General features: G+C 43.4%; 1 protein-coding gene across 8 annotated transcripts in view; it reads left to right on the forward strand.

Annotated features, from left to right (window-relative positions):
- ANO6 (anoctamin 6) overlaps positions 1-20,568 on the forward strand; it is a 170,462-nt gene that overhangs the window by 98,999 nt on the left and 50,895 nt on the right. For all 8 annotated transcript variants that reach the window (XM_036889477.2, XM_057491877.1, XM_057491878.1 and 5 more), the window contains 7 exons: positions 4,362-4,467; positions 7,919-7,979; positions 11,510-11,652; positions 14,112-14,189; positions 17,884-18,109; positions 19,143-19,312; positions 19,509-19,606. In XM_036889477.2, coding sequence (XP_036745372.2) covers positions 4,362-4,467; positions 7,919-7,979; positions 11,510-11,652; positions 14,112-14,189; positions 17,884-18,109; positions 19,143-19,312; positions 19,509-19,606 — 882 coding nt within the window. The remainder of the gene's footprint in view (positions 1-4,361; positions 4,468-7,918; positions 7,980-11,509; positions 11,653-14,111; positions 14,190-17,883; positions 18,110-19,142; positions 19,313-19,508; positions 19,607-20,568) is intronic.

The following is a 20,568-nucleotide window of genomic DNA, read 5'->3' on the forward strand; positions in this document are numbered from 1 at the left end:
TTTCCTTGTCTAGTTGCTCTGACTAGAACCTCTAGGACAATGTTGATCTTAGGAGAAAAGCATTCAGTCTTTCACCATTAAGTTTGCTGCTTGTTGTAGAATTTTCATCATTGTTCTTTATCAAGGTGAGGAAGTTCTCCTCTATTCCTAGTTTTTATCCATTATTCTATTAACATGATTTATTACATGAACTTGTATGTTGAACTATCCTTGCCTTCCTGGATACATCCTACTTAATCATGATCCTTTTTATATGTTAGTGGATTTGATTTGCTAGCATTTACTGAGGGTTTTTGCATTTATATTCATAAGAGATACTGGTCTGTTTTCTGTGATGTCTTTGCCTGGTTTTGGTATCAGTATAACACTTGTCTTGTAGAATGAGTTGGGAAGTGTTCTCACCCCTTTATTTTTAGAAGAGTTTGTGAAATATTGCTTTTAATCCTTTAAATATTTGATAGTATTCACCAGTAAAGCCATCTAGACCTAAGAATTTCTTCATGGGGAGTTTTTTGATTACTAACTCAGTCTCTACTTTTCAAAGGTCTATTCAGGTTTTCTCTTCTAGAGTCAACTTTAGTCATTTATGTCCTTCTAGAAATTTATCCATTTCATCTAGATTGTCTAATTTGTTGACATAATTATTCATACTATTCACTTATAGCCCTTTTTATTTTGATAAGGTCAATAATATTGTCCCCCAATTTCATTTCTAGTTTTAATAATTTGAATAGCCTCTCTTTTCTTGGCTAGTCTGGCTGAAGATTTATCAACTTTGTTGATCTTGTCAAAGAACCCACTCTTATTTCTGTTAATTTTTCTCTCGTTTTTCTGTTCTCTATTTCATTTATTCCTGCTGTTTGTCTTTTTTTATTAGAATATTCAATTCATTTATATTTTTTATGTAACAAGTATATTTGAATGTGCAGACATATTTGTACAGCCTTCTTTATTTACCAGCTACCTGTACCAGTGTTCTTTTTTTCTTCAGATGAGTTTAAGTTACTGTCTCAAGTTACTGTTTTTTCATTTAAACCTTGAAGGACTCTCCTTGGTATTTCTTGTACGGTAGGTCTGTTAATGACATTTTCTTTCCGATTTTGTTTTTTGGCAATGTCTTAATTTCTCCTTCATATTTGGAAGAATAATTTTGCTGGGTATAGAACACTTGGTTGACCATCTTCCTTTCAGCACTTTGACTATATTCCACGGCCTTCTGGCCTCCATAGTTTCCAATGTGAAGTCAGCTGTTTATCTTACTGAGGCATCTTTATACATGTTGAGTCACTTTTCTCTTTCTGTTTTCAAGATTCTTTCTTTGTTCTTGTCTTTTGACACTGAGTCTGATGTGCATATGTTTGGATGTCTTTGAACTTACCCTACTTGCAGTTTGTTGAGCTGCTTAGATGTACAAATTAATATTTTCATCAAATTAGGGTCATTATTTTTTCACATGTGCTTTCTGCCCCTTTCTTTCTCTCCTTTTCCTTCTGGGACTTCTGTTATGTGCACATTGGTACTGTTGAGGATGTCCCACCTGCCTCTAAGGCTCTGTTCATTTTTCTTCATTTCTTTTTCTTTCTGCTCCTCAGACTGGATAATCTCCATAGACCTGGTGTCAAGTTAGCTGATTTCTTCTTCTGTCATATCTGCAGGGGATCCTCTCTAGTGAACTTTTCATTTTAGTTATTACACTTTGCATCTTAGAATTTCTACTTTGTTCTTAATAATTTTTATCTGTTGCTATTCTCTGTATGGTGAGATGTTCACATACATTATTTAGGCATGGTTCCTATTCTTTGAACTTGTGTATAATTGCTTTTTTAAGTCTTTGTCTAGTAAGTTCAGTGTCTGGGTGTTCTGAGGGACAGTTTCTTTGACTGCTTTTTTCCCCCTGTGTTATGGCCAAACATTTCTGTTTCTTTGCATATCTTGTATTTTCTATTGAAAACTTGTCATTTTAAATATTATAATGCAGCAGGTCTGGGAATCAGACTATTCGGATTTGGTGTTTCTTCTGTTGTCATCAGTGTTGCTGCTCTTCATTTACTTACTATACCAAATAAATTCTGTGAAGTCTGTGTTCTTTATTCATGTGACTGTGAAGTCTGTGTTCAATAAGCTTAGTTGTCAGCCAGTGGTTGGAGAGTGGTTTCTTTAAATGCCTGGGAGCAGTCATTCTTTGAACTCTCACCAAGTGGCTCTATGTTTGTGTGCAGGGAATGCCCTCAGCAGTTCAGACAGACAGCTTTTCCTTAGCCTTTACTTCTTGCTTATGCAGAAGCTCAAGGTCAGCCAGAGGTGAGAAATTATTTTCTCCAGTCTCTCCTGGCCACTTGCACTGTTCTACACATGTACATGGCCTTCTACAATTATAAGAATTTGCTGGAGCTCTTTGAAGCTCCTTATGGACACCTCATTCCCCAATTTTTCCTTCTAAGTTTTTGGTCAACATCTTGTTAGTGCTTATTGGTAGTTATAATGCCTCTCGGGCAGTTGTAGTGTTAAATAATTATTGTTAATCACTTTCAACAGACACTCTGGAGATAGGATATTTGCACAGTATGTACTCTGAGGCTTGTCCAGGAATGACAAATTCTGAGAATGGCTCTTTTCCACAGAGCTTCCGGTGACAGCTTCAAATCATGACAGGTCTCTGGGGAGAGGTTTTCCTCTGGCAGCTTCAAGCCACTTCTGCTCCTTTCAGTGACTCTAGGCCACCATGATTGTGAAGCTTTTGGTTTATAAGACCACCATGAGGCTGAGGATATGGGAATGGGAATAGGTCAAGTTAAAAATGCCACAAAGCTCTCTATTTTTAATGGGAATTTTGTTGTTTTTCCTCAGATAAATACTACTTTGATTGTTGTAAGCCTTTGTGTAATTTCCAGAGTTCCATAGAGGTTAACTATGACAAATTTTGCTAGAATTCTCATTGCTTTTATGGAGAAGCAGTTTTCCAAAATCTTTACTCAAATATTCTAGAAGTTTTTCCATGTCCATTTGTTTTAATGAGTTATTTGCAAAGCTTACTAACATACAACTCCAATCCCATTCCCATAAGAGTCTAGTCTATGTGAAGGCTTCCCCTAGAGGGAGCAGTGTGCAACCTGTTGTTAGTATGCTGTTAATGTGTGAATACTCTGGTGAATCGTCCTTTGCCATTTCTATGTGTTGCAAAACTTCTACCACTTTGTGGATATATATTTTTTAATCCTCCCTTTAGGTCTTTAAATGAAATTGTCACTTTTAAAAGATTTTGAATGTATCAATATTTTCCTTTGTGAATTATGCTTTTTGGTTTCTCATTAGCAAAATTTCTCCTCTTCCAAGGTATAGGGATAGTCTGTTTTTTCTTAAGTTAGTATTGTTGCAGTCTCATTTTCCACCTGGAATTGATTTGTATGTTAGGATTTAGGGCTTCAATTTCAGTCTTCCTGTATGGATATTCCATTGCATCAGCCCCATTTGTTGAAATGTCAGTTCTCACCTTACTGGTTTGCTGGGCCAGCCCAGTCATAAGTTAGTTTTTGTATATTCAGAGGTCTCTTCTGACCTCTGTTTTGTCTCTTGGTCAGTTTTTCTTAACTGGTCCAATAGCACCTTGTTCCTTGGGAGTATCTTGACTATTCTGAGCCTTCTTCTGCTGAATTTATCGTTCAAACAGTGGATAAGTAGCATCTTCAAATATTGGTTCCTCCAAGTTATGAACATCCCAAGTGTCCATTTATATAATTTGTTTTCATTTTCACTCTTTCAGAACAGTTTTATCATTTTCTCTATATAAATCTTATACATCTTGAATTAGATTTATTCCTAGGTTCTTTGTATTTTTTAAGCTATTGAAAAATGGTATTAAAAAATTAATTCCTAGTTGTTGCAGGTCTACATTGACACAACTCCAGTATTTTATATACTGATTTTGTGTCCCACAAGCTTACTAAACTCACTTATTATAATTTATCTATAGTTCTAGTGAGTTGTCTATGTAGACACTCATGTAATCTGTTAGCAATAGCAGTCTTTTCTTCCTTGCCAACCCTCCTGGCTTTGTTTTTCTTGACTTACTGTGCTGATAAGGCTCTTCAGCTGAAAAGAAGTAGTGATAGCAGGACCCTTCATCTTGTGTTTGATCTAAAGGAAATACTTTCAGCATTTTACCATTAAGTATAATTTTTCTGTAGGTTTCATGTTGCAAGCCATTTTCAGGGTAATGAAGTTCACTCCCATTCTTAGTTTTATAATAATTTGTTTTTCATTTTCTTATCATGAATGGATGTTCAATTTTATTATGCTACTAGAAAGGAAGTCCTGGTCTTTAAAATTTTTTTAATTACATTTTATTTTTCTCTTTTCTTCAGCAAAGAGGTTTGTCATCCTGATATTGGTGGCAAGATCATAATGTGTCCTCAGTGTGATAAGCTTTGTCCATTCTGGAAACTCAATATTACTTGTGAGTCCTCAAAGGTAATTTTTATCATTCCAAACATTTAAAAATAATGAAATATTTTTTCTTCTAGTAATTTTAGTAAAATCTAAAAGTTATATATATTTTTTTCTCTGAGGAATTCAGAAAGGGAATTTTCAACTAAACCTCCAAACATTCTGAAAGGTAGATTCAGAATGTGTGTGTTTATTTCTCTTTTACAAATAGTAAATTGAGATTAAAAGCCATAAGTAAAATCTCCTGGACAGTCTTTAGGCAGCTGTGGGATTGAACTGAGTAGTTTAGAGAAGTCGAAGTAATCGAAGCAGTCAAAGCAGAATTCTCAAATCTGGTTTATCTCATGAAGACTATTTAAAAGATTACTATTATACGTATTTTCCTTAATTCAAGTTGAGTGGAAACTGCAATTTGTGCTTATGTATTCCCACTTTCAAGTATGCTGAAACTGATGGATTTTTAAAGACCCTGATGTATCTATAAATATGCATAAGAAATGCTTTGTATATAAAAAAAGGTTTTGTCTCAAAACATCCCCACAAAACACATCTGATCCCCCTATACATTCAGATGACCTTGGCTCTATGACTTCTTAGAATCCAGGAGGTTTAGGGTGAGCGTTGGGACTGGAGGTCGTTAGCTGAACGGCATGTTGGGAACCCAGACAGGAAGAAAGATGATCCGCCCCCTTCAGTGGATTCCCGACGACTCTGCTGCATCTTATAGTCTGGCCTCTGTGTCCTTGTTCTGCCATGAATGTTAGGGAATCTTTCTGTGACCTCAGAGTGTTCTGACCTGCTCCCTCTAACTTTTTTTATTGAAGTACCATTGATAAACAATCTTATATTGGTTTCAAGTATACAACACAGTGGTTCGTTACCCACAATATTGAATCCTCACCCCAAATAGTGTAGTTAGTATCTGTCAACATAGGAAGATGTTACAGAATCATTGGCTATTTTCTCCATGCTGCACTACCGCCCCTGTGACCACTTTATATTATGATTGAGAATTTTTGTGTCCCTTTATCCCCCTCGCCGCCCTCACTCAGCCACCCCAATCTCTCTCCCCCATGGTAACCACCAGTCACTTCTCAGGGTCTATGAGTCTACTGCTATTTTGTTCATTTTGTTTTGTGCTGTTTTTCTATTCCACAAATAAGTGAAATCTATGGTATTTCTCTTTCCCTGCCTGGCTAATTTCTCTTAGCATAATACCCTCTAGCTCCATCTATGTTGCCACAAATGGCAGGAATTCTTTCTTTCCTATAGCTGAATAATATTCCATTGTGTATATGTACCACATCTTCTTTATCCATTCATCTGTTGATGGACACGTAGGTTGCTTCTGTATCTTGGCTATTGTAAATAATGTGGCAATAAACATAGGAGTGCATATATCTTTTTGAATCAAGAATTTTGTAAATTCCTGGGTTGTATGGTATTTCTACTTTTAGTTTTTTGAGGAACTTCCATACTGCTTTCCACAGTGGCTGCCCCAATTTACATTCCCACCAGCGGTGTAGGAGGGTTCCCCATTCTCCACATCCTCACCAGCATTTGTTATGTCTTGTCTTTTGGATGGTGGCCATCCTAACTGGTGTGAGGTGTTCTCTCACTGTGGTCCTAATTTGCATTTCCCTGATGATTAACGATGTGGAGCATCTTTTCACACACCTCTTGGCATCCGTATGTCTTCTTTAGAGAAGTGTCTGCTCAGGTCCTCCACCCACTTTTTCACTGGGTTATTTGGGTTTTGGTGCTGAGGCATGTTAGTTCTTTATATTTGGATGTTAGATCTCCATCCAAGTTTAATGAATGTGTTGCTCTTACAGTGATGTCACCTTACATTTTATACGTTGCAAAGTTCTTGTATATATATTATCACTTTGACACACAAACAGCCCTGTGAGATAGAAAGAAGAGGTATTATCTCATTTCACAGATTAAAACACTAAGAGACTCAGTAATCTGCTCAAGGTCACCCACCTCGTAACTGATAAAGCCAGAATAGATGGCACAGGTGCCTCTCCTGCCATCACCATGTTCCCCATCAGCTGACGGTAGTGCCAGGCACTTCACCCTCGAGCTGAGCTCTGTGTTTGAAAAATTATTCCACCTCTTAATGAATGTGATTGCAGGATACTGCCAACACATGGATCTTTTCACCTAATTTGTGAATTAAAATAGATTTCATTGCCCCCATCCTCCCAAATCAACACAAATTCTAGACTATAAGCGCTCATCATAGACACAAAGCAGCAGCTTGCAGCCAGTGGGAGGGAAGCTGCCCTCCAGTGGTGTGGGCTCGTGGTCAGCGCACATCCCCAGGCCCTGGACTTCGGGCAGATGCCACCAGTAATACCAGAGGCAAACTGTACCACCCAGAGTACAACTGGAAAGCCCATCTTCCTCAAGAGACTCTCTTTCACACATCCCACCCCCATCTTCTCTCATTTCTTCCGCTCCCCCTTCCTATCCTTTAACACATGACTTTCAAATATGCCCCTGTGTACATTTTTTCCCATTATTCTAGAAAAAATGAATCTTTTATTCTGCTCCAGTTCCCTGAAGGATCCCTTGAGTCTTGTCAGAGTGATTTACCAAAGGAAGGAAGCACAGAGAAGAATTTGACTGGAAGACTAGAATGAAATGAAAAAAATAAGTTCAAAAAGGAGACAAAGAGAGCCGCTTTCCATGCTTCTTTGTTTTTGATTGATCCAACCATTTCTTCATTCATACATTTATTTATATAGTCATTGGTGGAGAGTATTCACTAATTGGCATGTATGCCAAAAGGGTTAACAAACTAGAGATAGAAATATCAAATCAGGATCGAGGAAATGAAGAATCAGTTATGGAAATGTGCAGCTACGTCGTTTTTCATTCATTGTCATTGTACCCATGGTTGCATCAGCCAAAAGCACCTGTGCCCCCTCCCTCTAGTGGGGGCCACGGTGGGGATGGGAGAAACGCTGTCACTGGGTGTGAGGAAACGAGCTCTCGATGGGGGTGGGGGGAGGCCTCTCAGAATAAGCCCCAGCTTCCTGCTTCTCTCAACAAGAGCAAGAAGTCAATAACATCCTCCAACCAGGATGAGATAGAGATCAGATGCAAACTGGAAACCTGAAAGTTGCTTAGAGTTCATTATATTCCTACTTCCTCAAACTCACTGTGACAGTTCACAAGAAGAGGCCATTATTCAAAAGCCTGATGGAGACTTTCCCTGTGGAATCTTAGCAGCTACTCCCACTTATCACAACAGGGAAAGATTCCACTGGAAAATGCACTCTGGTAAATACAGCAAAGGCTGTTTGCTTTCAAAGGAATGAGAAACCCCATGTGTGAGTGTGTGGTGGACATGGTGATTGTTAAAGTAGCTATCAGCTTACTGTAGGATTCACGAAGCATTGCCTCTTTGCTGAATTCTGGTAAGTAGGGAATATGATTATTTGCATGTCATTGTATTTTCCAGAAATTGTGCATCTTTGACAGTTTTGGGACCCTAGTCTTTGCAGTGTTTATGGGGATATGGGGTAAGTTATTTACCTTTTTTTTTTCCAGTTTACTTTTGCCTCTTAACATTAAAAACCCTAAGACCATACAAGCACCCAATTTAATAGCATTTTACATCTCATATAGACTATCCGAGTGATCCACTGTAGGACCTTGGATTGCCCGAGCCTCCCTGCCTAGAGCTCCATCTGTGCCTTTTCAGACTGCTGTATCAGTCACTGCATTAAAAACTACCTCAAATGTAGTGGCTTAAAACACACCTTTGCTATTTCCCTGGATTCTGGGTGCGAGCCGGCAGGCCCTCCAGGCGGCGCCGGCTGCGTGGTCTGTGCGGCGGGCTCGCAGCCCCACCCGGGTGGGCGGTCCGGCCGGTTTGGTCTCTCGTCTCATCGTGCCCCACAGGGTCTCATCCCCCAGGATTCTTTATCGGGCGCTTTAGGGTTGCAAAGAGAAGACATGGTCCAATGCGCAGAAGTTTTTTCAGCCTATGGTTGCATCAAATCTTCCATGAGCCGCAGCAAGTCATGGCCAGGCCAGTGACAGTGCCAGGTGGGAGGGCCACCCAAGGGCACGGGCACAGGATGGCCGCTGTCACTGGGCCGGCGATGGTCCCCCAGCCGCGCTCCATCCTGTCGTGGGGTCGGTGTCAGGGGCTGCGGGGAAGCGGCTTTACATACTTCAGTGTGAGTTTAGTGAGTATGTGCCACTCTTAGAGTACAATGAGTTCTGTTTAATAAATAGAACAGATACAGTCCTAAAGAATATAATCCTCATACAGAAGCTTGAGCACTATGTTCATATCATTTCCTTTGAACAGCATCGTTATGTAATGAGGTGGTTACCATGTCCTTAAATGCAGACTTTTAAACTTTGAATTGATATAAATGTTCTACCATAGAAGAAAGAAGTTTCTGTTTTGCAAGATAAACACGTTTCCAATTCTGTGTGAGTCAAGGGGGAGGTGGAGTTCAGGTCGTGGGGAGTGGGGGATGAGACTGCCCAGGTCACTCACCGGAGAGCACACGGGGCCAGCAGGTGCGGCCCGCGGGACAGCGCTGGACAGGTGTCCCCGAGGGAGTTTCTCATGAGAGGCCACCAAACAGATTGCAGAATGACAGCCCACTCACTGTGGGCACTTGGGAGAGACTAGGTGCCACTCCTGGACACAGACGGTCAAACTGATTTAGTAAGTTAGTCACATCGCCGGCTCACATTTGGCATGTTTTGGCTGGAGACCGAACACTGACACTGGAAGAATAAAGATCAGATGCGTCTGTTAAGATCCTCTGTCCTCCTCCATCGTGAGGTGCACCCTGTCCCCAGTGAGAGCGCAGATGCAGGACACACAGGTGGGGGACACTCGGAACAGGTGTGGACCTTAGTGTCAGCCCTCATGTGTACTCTATATGTAAATACTAACATGCCTACTGAATTCCTGTACTAATGGATGCTGGCAGACCTAATTTAAATAGACATCTTAAAGCAAAAAAGACATATTAATTTTGACACTGGAAAGATAAACCCCACATTTCCTATCTACTGTTGCTTTCTGTGATTAACTACACTGTGTTTATAGAACTGACTTAAGCATATTGAGTTCATTTTATTTCCTCAGATTTTAGAATGCAGAAAGCATTTCAACACTGCTGGTAGCACCATACGTATATCTTTAAGGATATGTCTGTGTGATGAAGTCATTATTTTAAGTGTCTCATAGTGCTTTTCTTGTTACCTCTGCTCATGAGCCCTGCTGTGAGCCTCCTTCGAGGCTTAAATCGCAGACCTGAGGAGACAGGTGGATCCTGTGATGTTTTCCTCTCGTCATTGTATTCCCGTAGCATCTCTCCTGTGCCCAGATGTATGTGGCACTACAAGTGTTTTTCTGCTCCCTAGGAATTACATAAAAGCTCAGGGTAGAACACCTTTATGATAAGTGTAATACAAGTCATACTTGTCTGAGAAATGTCCCCCCTTTTAGGCCACGCCAGCCCACCCATTCCCACTGACTCACAGACACCTGTGGTTGGAGTAAAGATTCTTCACACACACACACACACACACACACACACACACACACACCCTTCCTTCTGATGTACTTTATCTGCTACACACACACACACACACACACCCTTCTGATGTACTTTATCTGCTACACACACACACACACACACACACATACACCCTTCTGATGTACTTTATCTGCAACACACACACACACACCCTTCCTTCTGATGTACTTTATCTGCTACACACACACACACACACACACACACACCCTAGTCATTTGCAGAACAACCCCTGGGCTCAGCAGGGGCTGGGGAGCTGGAAGCCCTTACTCAGGAAGCGGCTCTTGCGGCTGTCAGGGTCTGGGCTGCCCTGCTGGGTCCCCGCCCACCAGGCCCGCTCCCGCGGCCGCCTGTGCCTCCATCCAGCTCAGTTCCTGATTTGAGGGACACGCAGAGGCATCTGATGGACATTTAAAATCATGTCAGGAGTGCCGCGGGGCAGGACCTGGCTCTCCGGTTTCCGTGCCTTCGTGGGGGCTCCCGGGGCACATGGCTGTGACGTCCCACCCGCACTGGTCAGCTCTGAGGTCCCCCCCCCCAAGCGCACCACGGGACCCGCCATTGGGACAGCCTTTGCTGCATGCTGACCCTGGGCGCCCAGCCTGCGTGTGCTGACAGCCTCACGGCCCTCTTAGCAGTCTGCACTGCCGTTCCTGTATGCTCCTATCCTGTTTCTACTCTTGCGTAATTCCTATACAATTCCTCTTTTCTCTTTATTCTCAGAACATAAAAATATTGTGGATGGAGCAGCAGTAATTCAACATTTCTACATAGGAAGGGGGCTTTAAGTGCTCTGATGACGGGCCTAGAGAACTTACCCTGAAACCAAATTTTCAATTAATTTCTAATATTGTCTCTGTTTAGTACTTTATGTTACAAGTCTTGAAAGATAAAGATTTCTAAAAATTATTCATACTTTGCACAAGATGGAGAAAAATACTTTACCGTATTTAAGAATTATTATTTTAATTTGGGGAGGCTTGGCTGGGTGAATAGAGATTTAGGGACTAACAAGGTGTGTTAACTTATAAATTTGCAGGCTCTTAGAAAGGAAGAGAGGGAAGGGGTGGAGGGGGAGCAGACCCAAGGGTGGGCGGGCCCCGAGCGGCCCTTGAATTACAGAATTGATCCGCTGGTAGCCGGCCACTGGCACTGGGAACATCCACTTGCGTTTGACCATCACATTCTTACCTTCCCACAAGCTGTACCCTGTTTTCATAAACTGAATAAATTATCCACATTTTCTTCAGAAAAATGCATTAGCTCATTTTTCTCATTATAATTTTTTTTTCTATTTTAAAGGTTCTTTATTGAAGTAGACTTTACATACAATATTTTGCTTTAATTTTAAATATTAGCATCACCTGTAAATTAATTTGTTGACCGTAGACAGAGTATTACGGATAATCAGTATTACTCAGGACAGATTTCTGAAACGGCGGTCGCCACTGCAGACCCCCGTGACTGTTCTCTCTCCCTGTCAGTCACCTTGTTCTTGGAGTTCTGGAAGCGGCGCCAGGCAGAACTTGAGTATGAATGGGACACTGTTGAGCTACAGCAGGAAGAGCAGCCGCGGCCGGAATACGAGGCCCGGTGCACGCACGTGGTCATCAACGAGATCACTCAGGTACCGGGGATGTGGCTCGGGTGCAGTTTAGTCCGTGTGTCCGCAGCGGCTCTCGCCCTGCTGGCACGCTGGAGATCATGGGGACCTTAGGACACAGCGGTGCCTCCGTGCCCGTCTACGCCTGCGCTGATGGTACTTGGTGCCTGGGTGTGTTCGGGCACAGCGGGCTTTGAAGTTCCTCTGGGATTCTCATGTGCAGCCACAGTGAAGAAACACTGCTTAGAACAGTGGCCGCAGAGATAAATGTGGTCCTTTTTTCTTGATAACAGTAAAAATGGAAAAAAATTAGACTGACATGAACATAGAAGATACGTTGTTTTGTGTCCTTTCATAATACTAGTCAAAAGGGCAAAAAAAAAGAAGCCTGACTGTGACAGGTGTGAGGGCAGGTGCGCTGGAGTCGACGTTGATTTTCAGGGGCGCACACGCACCCTCCTTAGTCCAGCGCCTCTTCCCTCCTACGCCCCCCGCCCCTTTGTGCTGCCCTTGGGCTCAGTCGCTGCTCCGCCTTGTGGTTGGTGCCCAGAACAGTGGCTCTTGCCCAAAAACGGCAGGAAGGGTGCAGATCCAACTACGTCCGGGCACAGTGCTGGGCGTTTGATGTGATTGGAAGAGTAAATTTGTTGCTGCAAAAATTAAACAAAAATAAAACCGTGTATCACTATATAAACGTTCCAAAGTCCACGAGGGGTGATTCCGAATTGTCTGCGTTATTGCTTCATTCCGTCATCGCAGAGAATTGAGAGCTGAATTCAGACAGGTCTGAATATGAAAAGTTCTTGGAAAGAAAATGCTTTTACCATGAGCATCTGAAAATGTCCCCAACTATAGATTTTCCAAGTTGAATCACAGATTTACAGACTGTCGGCACTAAAAGGGACTGGAGGGAGCAGTTCAATGTCCTCATTTTATAAATGGAAAAAAATGAGGTTCAATATTCAACAGAAGGTGACATTTATCTTTTACAATGTAACAGACTTCAAATAATCCCCACTATGAATATTTTCCACTGTTTGCTATAAAAGACGGTGTCTAAGCATGTGCTGTTGAAAGACTATATGCTCAGAAATGAAAGCAGAAACTGAGATAAAATTAGATATTCAAAAACATCTTTTGAATCCTGAAAAACAAAAGCTTACAATATTGGCTGCCTAGTAAAAATACCAAAGAAAAGACAGGTTGGTGTTTTAAACCTGCCAGTTTTAAATTTTATATTGCCAATTAATTAATTAAATTTCCATTGAAACATGGCTTGTTAAAAACACTGAAGGTTCATTTTTTTAAACTTTTTTCCACACTTTACTTCTGTTGCTAACACGTCCGCCTCTGGTTCGGTTTAGAGAGGCCTGTCGTGTGGAGGTGAAGTGGGACTGACACAGGTTGAATGTGGACGCAGCGACTTACTAGCTGAACGACCCTGGGGAAAGTATTTAGCTTCTCTGTGCTGGCTGCCTCGGCTGTACAGTGGGGGTAATAGGGCTGCCGCCTCACATGACTGTGGTGAGGACTCATTGACTTAATGTGTGGAGCCCACAGTACCTGGTCAGAGTGAATGCCACGTATTTGCAGCTATTAGTGAGCAATAGCTGCTCTTGTAGTCCAGGTGAATCTTGAGAAGAGTTTATTTCTTCTCTTAAAAATGTAAACATGTTATGAAGTATAAAATGGAGACTCTACAAATTCATAGTTATACCAACCTAATATAGAAACTCCACCAGGAAACTGGTACTGGGTGGGGAGTATAGCAGGCCCCTGTGAGACTGTCCCGCCTGGACCCTGTGTGTCACCACAGTCCCTCTGGGGTCTGAGGTCACCATGGTCACCTCTGAAGTCTGTGGTCACCTCTGGGGTCTGAGGTTACCTCTGAGGTCTGAGGTCACCACGGTCATCTCTGGTGTCACCTCTGAAGTCTGAGGTCACCATGGTCGCCTCTGGGGTCTAAGGTCACTGCAGTCCCTCAGAGGTCTGAGATCACCGTGGTCCCTAGGGCCTGAGGTCACTGTGGTCCCTCTGGGGTCTGAGGTCACCGCGGTCCCTTTGAGGTCTTAGGTCACTACGGTCGCCTCTGGGGTGTGATGTCACCATGGTCCCTCTGGGGTCTGAGGTCACTGCAGTCCCTCTGGGGCCTGAGGTCATCGTGGTCCCTCTGAAGCCTAAGACAAGCTCAGAAAGTAGCTGCACAGCTTGGCCCTGTCAAATACCCAGATTCCAGAGCTAATGTCACAGCAGGTACATAGTTTATTATTCACCCTTGCATTTGCAAAAACATTGAAGTGAACACTACACGTGTTGACTGTGTGTTTGAGAGGAACAGAAAGCAGGCAACTGTGAATAAGGGAGCTATGTTTGAAAACTCATTAAAAAGAAGTTAAGCCTAAGATTTAGTGACCAAGCAGGAGAACTGTTATTTCACTGGAGTGATCCCTTCCTTGACTCGACTTTTCTTTTTTTTTCCCCAGGAAGAAGAGCGTGTCCCCTTCACTACCTGCGGGAAATGTATACGTATAGCCCTCTGCGCAAGCGCCGTCCTGTTCTGGGTACGTCCGAGCTCGCCACAGATTTGTTAATGTGCTATCTTACACAGCAAGGCAATTAGAAGCTAAGCTGGACTCTGTGTAATCTCGTAGAATTGTTTCCAGGGAACTACTTACATGAGGTAGAGCAGCAATCCAGGTTTCAGAATACCTATCTGCTCGCAGGGCTGCTTCCACACCCTCCACCTCACTGGTTCACATAGACCAGCGGTCCAGGACCTTCACATTTCTCATGAAGACATCAAACGGGAAGCACTAAGAATTCCACAATTCTCTGGCAGTAACAACTGAAATAAAATGTCTAGGACTAGCCTGAGCAAAAAGATAATGGAACTATCAAAGAAAACATAAAAACTATTGAAAGACATAAAGGAAGCCTTAAATAAGCCTTAAATGGTTTTAGGTAAAAAGACAAAATGTATAAAATAACAGAACTCAAATAATTAATTCTGGGTTTGTTTTTAATAAAGTCATATTAGTAATATAATTAGCAATATAATGAGAGTTTTATTGGCTCCAGAACAGCCAAATTAGAGATTAGAACATGAAGCTCAAATATGGGCCCTGATAGCAATAAAAATTTGATACATGAGAAGGGAGGCATTATAAATCAGTGGGATAAGTAAAAATTATTCAATAAATGGTAATGGAACACTTGTTAGCTATTTGGGGGGAAAAAGTAAAGTTTAAAACCATACTATCAAACACATAGTATAATAAATTCCAGAAACATTTTTAAAAGTAACACCATAAAAGCTATAAATAAATATTGATGAATGTACAATCCTAGATGCAAAATGACTTTCTCAATTTAGTAACAATGAGAAAAGTTTCAGAGGAAAGTAGTTGAAGATTTCCACACCAAAAAAGCATCCTATATTTAAAGCAAAAATACCAGTAGAATTATTTGTTAGCAAATAGGGAAAAGGGTTAATATCTTCAGTAAAATAGACTCCAGGTCACTTCTAAGGCATCGCCAAACATCACAGGAGCTGAGGAGGCTGTGAACACAAACACACACGACGGGGAGAAGCCGTCATGGCCTGTCAAGCCGCAACAGTAACTAAGTCAGTGCAGATCAAACTGAGGTGTGATTTTTCACCTCCCAAGTGGTACGGCTGAGCGAGGATGAAGTTCAGCCCTCCGCTGCCCTCATTCCTACACTTGGAATTCTACACTGCTCTGGCCTCAGGAAGCAGTTTGCCAGTACGTATCAGGAGTCAAAAATACTCATATTGCTTTAACCTACTAATTCAGCTTTCAAAAACTTAATCAGGAAGTATTTCAAAATGGTACACAAAAGTCAGTATTTAGTCACAGACATATTTATTACAAATGTACAGTATCTCAGCCAAAATATGTAACCTCCCACCCTTTATACAGTGAAATATTATGTAGACATGAAAATGTATGTCCATGAAAATATTTTATGACCTGTTAAAATGTTATAATAGGCTTAAGGAAAGGATAAAATGCCTATGTATAATGACTTTAAATATTAAATAATGTGTGTTTCTGAAGGAATTAGGTATGTATGTAGTAGTAGACTTGTCCCTGTTTTCCTGTATTTTTTATTCTTTGTTTTTATAGTTAGGAGTTTTTAGAAAATCAATCTCCATTTGGTCTGAGCAACAACATAGAAATGAGGGTGGGTGGGATTTATTGGTTCCTGTAACTGAAAATCCCAGGTGAGGTACAACTTCGGCCACTGATAGATACTGCAGCCCAGATGACATCAGTGGTTGTGTTTTTTTCTGTTTTCATTCTGTGGTCTCAGTATGCTGGTTTTAGGCACTCCCTTCAGGTCACAGAGTGGCTGCAGCATTCCAGACCTTGCATCATATCCAAGCAGAGAGAGATCTCTTTCAGCAGCCTCCTGTATTGACAGAGGAAACTTCCCCCTGCCCACCATGGGCACTAGGAGTAGCTCCTCACATCTCCATGGCTCTTACTAGGTTATTCATCAGTCCTTGAATCGGTTGCTGAGGCCAATAGGATGGGATACCTATTTGTCTCAGACCAATCAGGATCTGTCTCTGAAGCTGGGGCGGGGAGTCCAGAACAAACCACAGGACTGAAAATGGAGTAAAATCTGGGTCCTCTTCTAAGACTGGGAACAGATGCAGGGCAGCAAAAGCCAGTGTCCACTACTGGGTCCTTTCAAATTTTCTATACTAAGCATATAGTAGAGTCATGATCAGAAAAGTATATTAAGGTTATATTAGAAAAGATAAAGAGACTTGAGGAAGGAGGATGACAAGCTTCCTCCCATGAGGAAATATTAAGCATATCACATGCCCTGAAGAATCAGGAAATGTGTCACGCTTGTAAGACTCTTGAGATGATCAGAACTCATTCCATAAACCGTGAGGCAGGCACTGCCGTGTGCAGCTTAGTGGGTCTCTGGAGTCTGTGAGTATCTCAGTTCCTAAATTGCTTAGTTTGGGGCAAATTGCTTAATCTCTGTGGCTCTATTTCCTCATCTGTGGAAGAGGTCTAACACCACCTGCCTCACAGGGCTGTCGTGGGGATGCACAGGATGACGTGCTGAGGTGGGTAGTAAGCATGGAGAGCGTCCTTGCTGTTACCCGCGTCGCTGTTTAAACGCTGGTCAGGTGTGCTCGGGGAGGCCTCGGCGTGCTTCCTGTCCGGTACATCTTCTCAGCCGTTCCTGGGGTTCACATGTTCTCACACACACACATTACTCCTTCGCACATATTAAGCCTTACATGTGAAGGAAAGGAAAGAGAGAGATTACAGGGGAGATACGATGCCGTTCTAGGGACTGACGGCTGGAAAAGGGAAAGCCTCTTGTTACCACTGCTTGCCGTGTTCGTAGCCAATGCTCGGCACCCTCCCTGCGCCTGGGCTTCACGTCGGGGCTGCGTTTCCCTGCGGTAGCCCGCCGAGTCCCCACAGCACTCCTGTGGCGAGTTGCATTACTGTGCCCGTGACGTGGGTGAGGAGGTTGGCGCCGCAGGAGATGCCGAGCTGGGGCTCGGGTGCAGGCGTCGGGCTCGAGGGCCGCCCTGGCAGTCACTCTCCGGAGGAAACCCGACAGGGTCTGCTGAGCCCCGAAAGGCACATTCTGTGCAGCTTCTGTCTCACAGCGGCCGCCACATCTCAGATCCGAGCGTGAGTGGCGCGGCGTGTCTGTGGGCAGAGACCTGCTGCCGCTGCAGCCCTTAGCCCTCCGCCCAGGGCCCCAGACAGAAGCCGGCGCCTGACGCCGGGCCGGCAGCAGGTTCTCTGCTGGAAGGAAACCGCGCTCTGCGTGGACTATACCTGGGCCCGAAGCACTGCTGCGTGGCCCGAAGGACCCCACGGCTCTAGGGGGGCTCTTCCTCGCATTCTGCTACCACGGGGCCTTTTTCCTTCCAAAACGAGCTTCCAGCTGCTCCATCTTCACCCCATCTGAAGACAGGTGCCCTCGGCCACCGAACTTTTGCAGAGCAGTTTCGGGTTGACAGGACACGGCTCAGACCGTGCAGATCCCCAGCAGGGCAGCCCTGCACGCGGCCACCATCCCTCCGTTTCTGATCTTGGACATTTAACGAGCCCGCTCTCCACCTCGTGTGGCAGTTCTGTGAGATGTACATCACCTCACACGCACCCCTTTCCCATGCAAGCGGGCTGCTTTTTAAGTGTAAAGATGCGATTATTAGTGAATCTCATGCTGCGTTTGCTGCGTTTGCAGATCCTGCTGATCATTGCCTCCGTCATCGGGATTATTGTCTACAGGCTGTCGGTGTTCATTGTATTTTCTGCAAAACTTCCCAAGAACTTTAATGGAACAGACCCGTTTCAGAAGTATCTGACCCCCCAGACAGCCACGTCCATCACCGCCTCCGTCATCAGCTTTATCATCATCATGATCCTGAACACCATCTATGAAAAAGTGGCGATCATGATCACCAATTTCGGTGAGGTCCTCCTGCCGCTTGATCATTTCTGAGACACTTCTAGGACCTGCTGAAAACGAAGAATGTGTCTCTTGGGCATTTCAATTCTACTATGTTAAAATTTTTGGAAAATTCCAAGTGTAAACCTATTTTATCTAACAATTTTATCATACTCCTGTATTTATGGGAAGTGAATTATCTACAGGGTTAGTAAAAGGGACAAAGAATTTTAATGTCCAAGTTCCATGTAAACAGATCGGTGCTGAATAATATTTTCAGTTGCATTAGATCATGAACCCTGTTGTTGAGGGTAAATGGTCTCTTTATTGCAAATAAGTGGAATGGGGTCATGGGTCCGGAGGCAGAGAGGGTCCTTGTCGTGACGAGGAGAGGCAGGCTCACCGCCGCGTGGCGCCCCTGCGCTGTTTGTATCCACACCGCCCGCCCTCATCAGCTCTAGCTCTGGTAACAAATGTTTCTTCTCTGGCGTGTATCCCAGGCAGCTGCTTCGCAGCCAGAGTTAAGTGCTTCCCACAGACCACATATGCCCCTGTTGTTGTCCAGAGGGACTGCTCGGTGGTCATCTTCTAAAGATGATCAGACCCACTTAAACTCTAACCTAGGAGGGTGACCTGTTTTGTCCCCCACACGCTTCCGGCAGGCTGCCTCTCTTTTCCTTGTTCTTTTCAACAGTCCTGCCTCATTGTGATTCAGGAAGGCAGGAGAGTGTCAGCCGGCTGTTCAAGAATAGTTTTCTGTCTGCTTAGACCTGAGAGAAGACAATTCTTGTCCATTTGATAACATTGTGTTTGTGAATTTTAAGGAATACTTGAATTCTTTTGCCACATGGGATATTGTATTTATGAGCAGAAAAATTCTTGTAACAATGTGTAAACTTGTAATTAACAAAGTAGCTGTATTAAGGAATTCAAAACAACTTAAATGGAAACAGTGTGAATTGTATTTTTTTAAACATGTTGAACTCGTGGATCAATGTCTTTCATCAGGGAGCCCAAGCAGCTGAGCTTTACAATGTTCCTTGTTTTGACCTCAGAGCTCCCGAGGACCCAGACAGACTACGAGAACAGCCTGACTATGAAGATGTTCTTATTCCAGTTCGTCAACTACTATTCCTCATGTTTCTACATTGCCTTCTTCAAGGGCAAGTTTGTAGGCTACCCAGGAGAGCCAGTGTATTGGCTGGGAAAGTATAGAAACGAAGAGGTAAGAATACAGAATTGGGTTCTCTTAACAGCTGGAGCTGCCTGTGTGTCCTCCCAGTTGCCCAATGAGCAGTGTCTTCACTGTGTATTTGTTACATTTATTTCTCTGCCTCAACAGAATGTCAGAAATTTTATTAATGCCTCGATTTCCCATCAGTCCATCTCAGATTGAAACGAGTCTCTTGTTCATATTCCAGTGTGACCCGGGTGGCTGTCTCCTCGAACTAACGACGCAGCTGACGATCATCATGGGGGGCAAGGCGATCTGGAATAACATACAAGAGGTGCTGCTCCCGTGAGTACGGGTTCAGTCTCGGGGAGGGCACGGGGCAGAGCCTCCCCCACCTGAACCACTTGCCTGCGTATCTGCTTGCCCACCTGTTTGTCTATAAAGGTCTCCAGACAGGGTGGCCAACCAGCCGTGTAAATGTATCAAGTGTGTAATAACTGTGTTAGAGAAGCTGCTTTGTGTTTGACAAGTGCCCCCTGCTGTGGTCGGTGTGCCTGTGGCCCATCACTGCTGGCCGACCATCCTGGCCTGGGCGGGTGGCCCCTGCTGGGCTGTGAAGTTAGTATTTGCACAACTTCGTACGACTTCTGCCCCTTTAAACAGTGGTTTCAGAGTCAGTGACAGTAGTTTGTTGGGTTCTGGCACGTGCTGATCACTGTATTGAGTGCTTTATGTATGTCTCTCAATCACTCGAACCATCCTTATTTTTATCTCCCTTTTTGCGAATGAAGATTCTGTGGCTCAAAAGGTTAAATGATTTACCCTTTCACATTGCCAAGGAGAGGCTGCAGTGGAACTCAGGCCCATGCGCTTTCACGGAGACCTCTCCTGTGGTCCTAAGGCGCGGGGTTACACGATGTGTAAGACATAATCATCTAAGATAATGACCACAAAGGCTTGACTTCTTGTTCTTTCCCTAAAAGATGAGAACAGATGTTAGTGAGGGTCACCCTGTCCTTTTAAATTTTCCCATAAGCCCTGTCCTGTATCAAAGTGGGAGTCCAGTGCTGTCTGCGATTTCTGCACATTTCAGGGGGTCACTGCATCCATTTTCTATAACTGCTTTAACAAATACCATGAACCTAATGGTCATGAGAGGGAAGTTTTTAAAAACCCTCTGAACAACACAGGTTTAATGCCCTGTGGTTCTGGAAGTCAGAGTGTGGCCGGGTCTGCCTGGACTGAAGGTGCTGCCAGGCCTGCGGCCCTTTCTAAGGCCCCTAGAACGGCCGTTTCTTGGCCATTTC

This window comes from Manis pentadactyla, chromosome 14, assembly GCF_030020395.1.
Source record: "Manis pentadactyla isolate mManPen7 chromosome 14, mManPen7.hap1, whole genome shotgun sequence".
NCBI lineage: Eukaryota > Metazoa > Chordata > Mammalia > Pholidota > Manidae > Manis > Manis pentadactyla.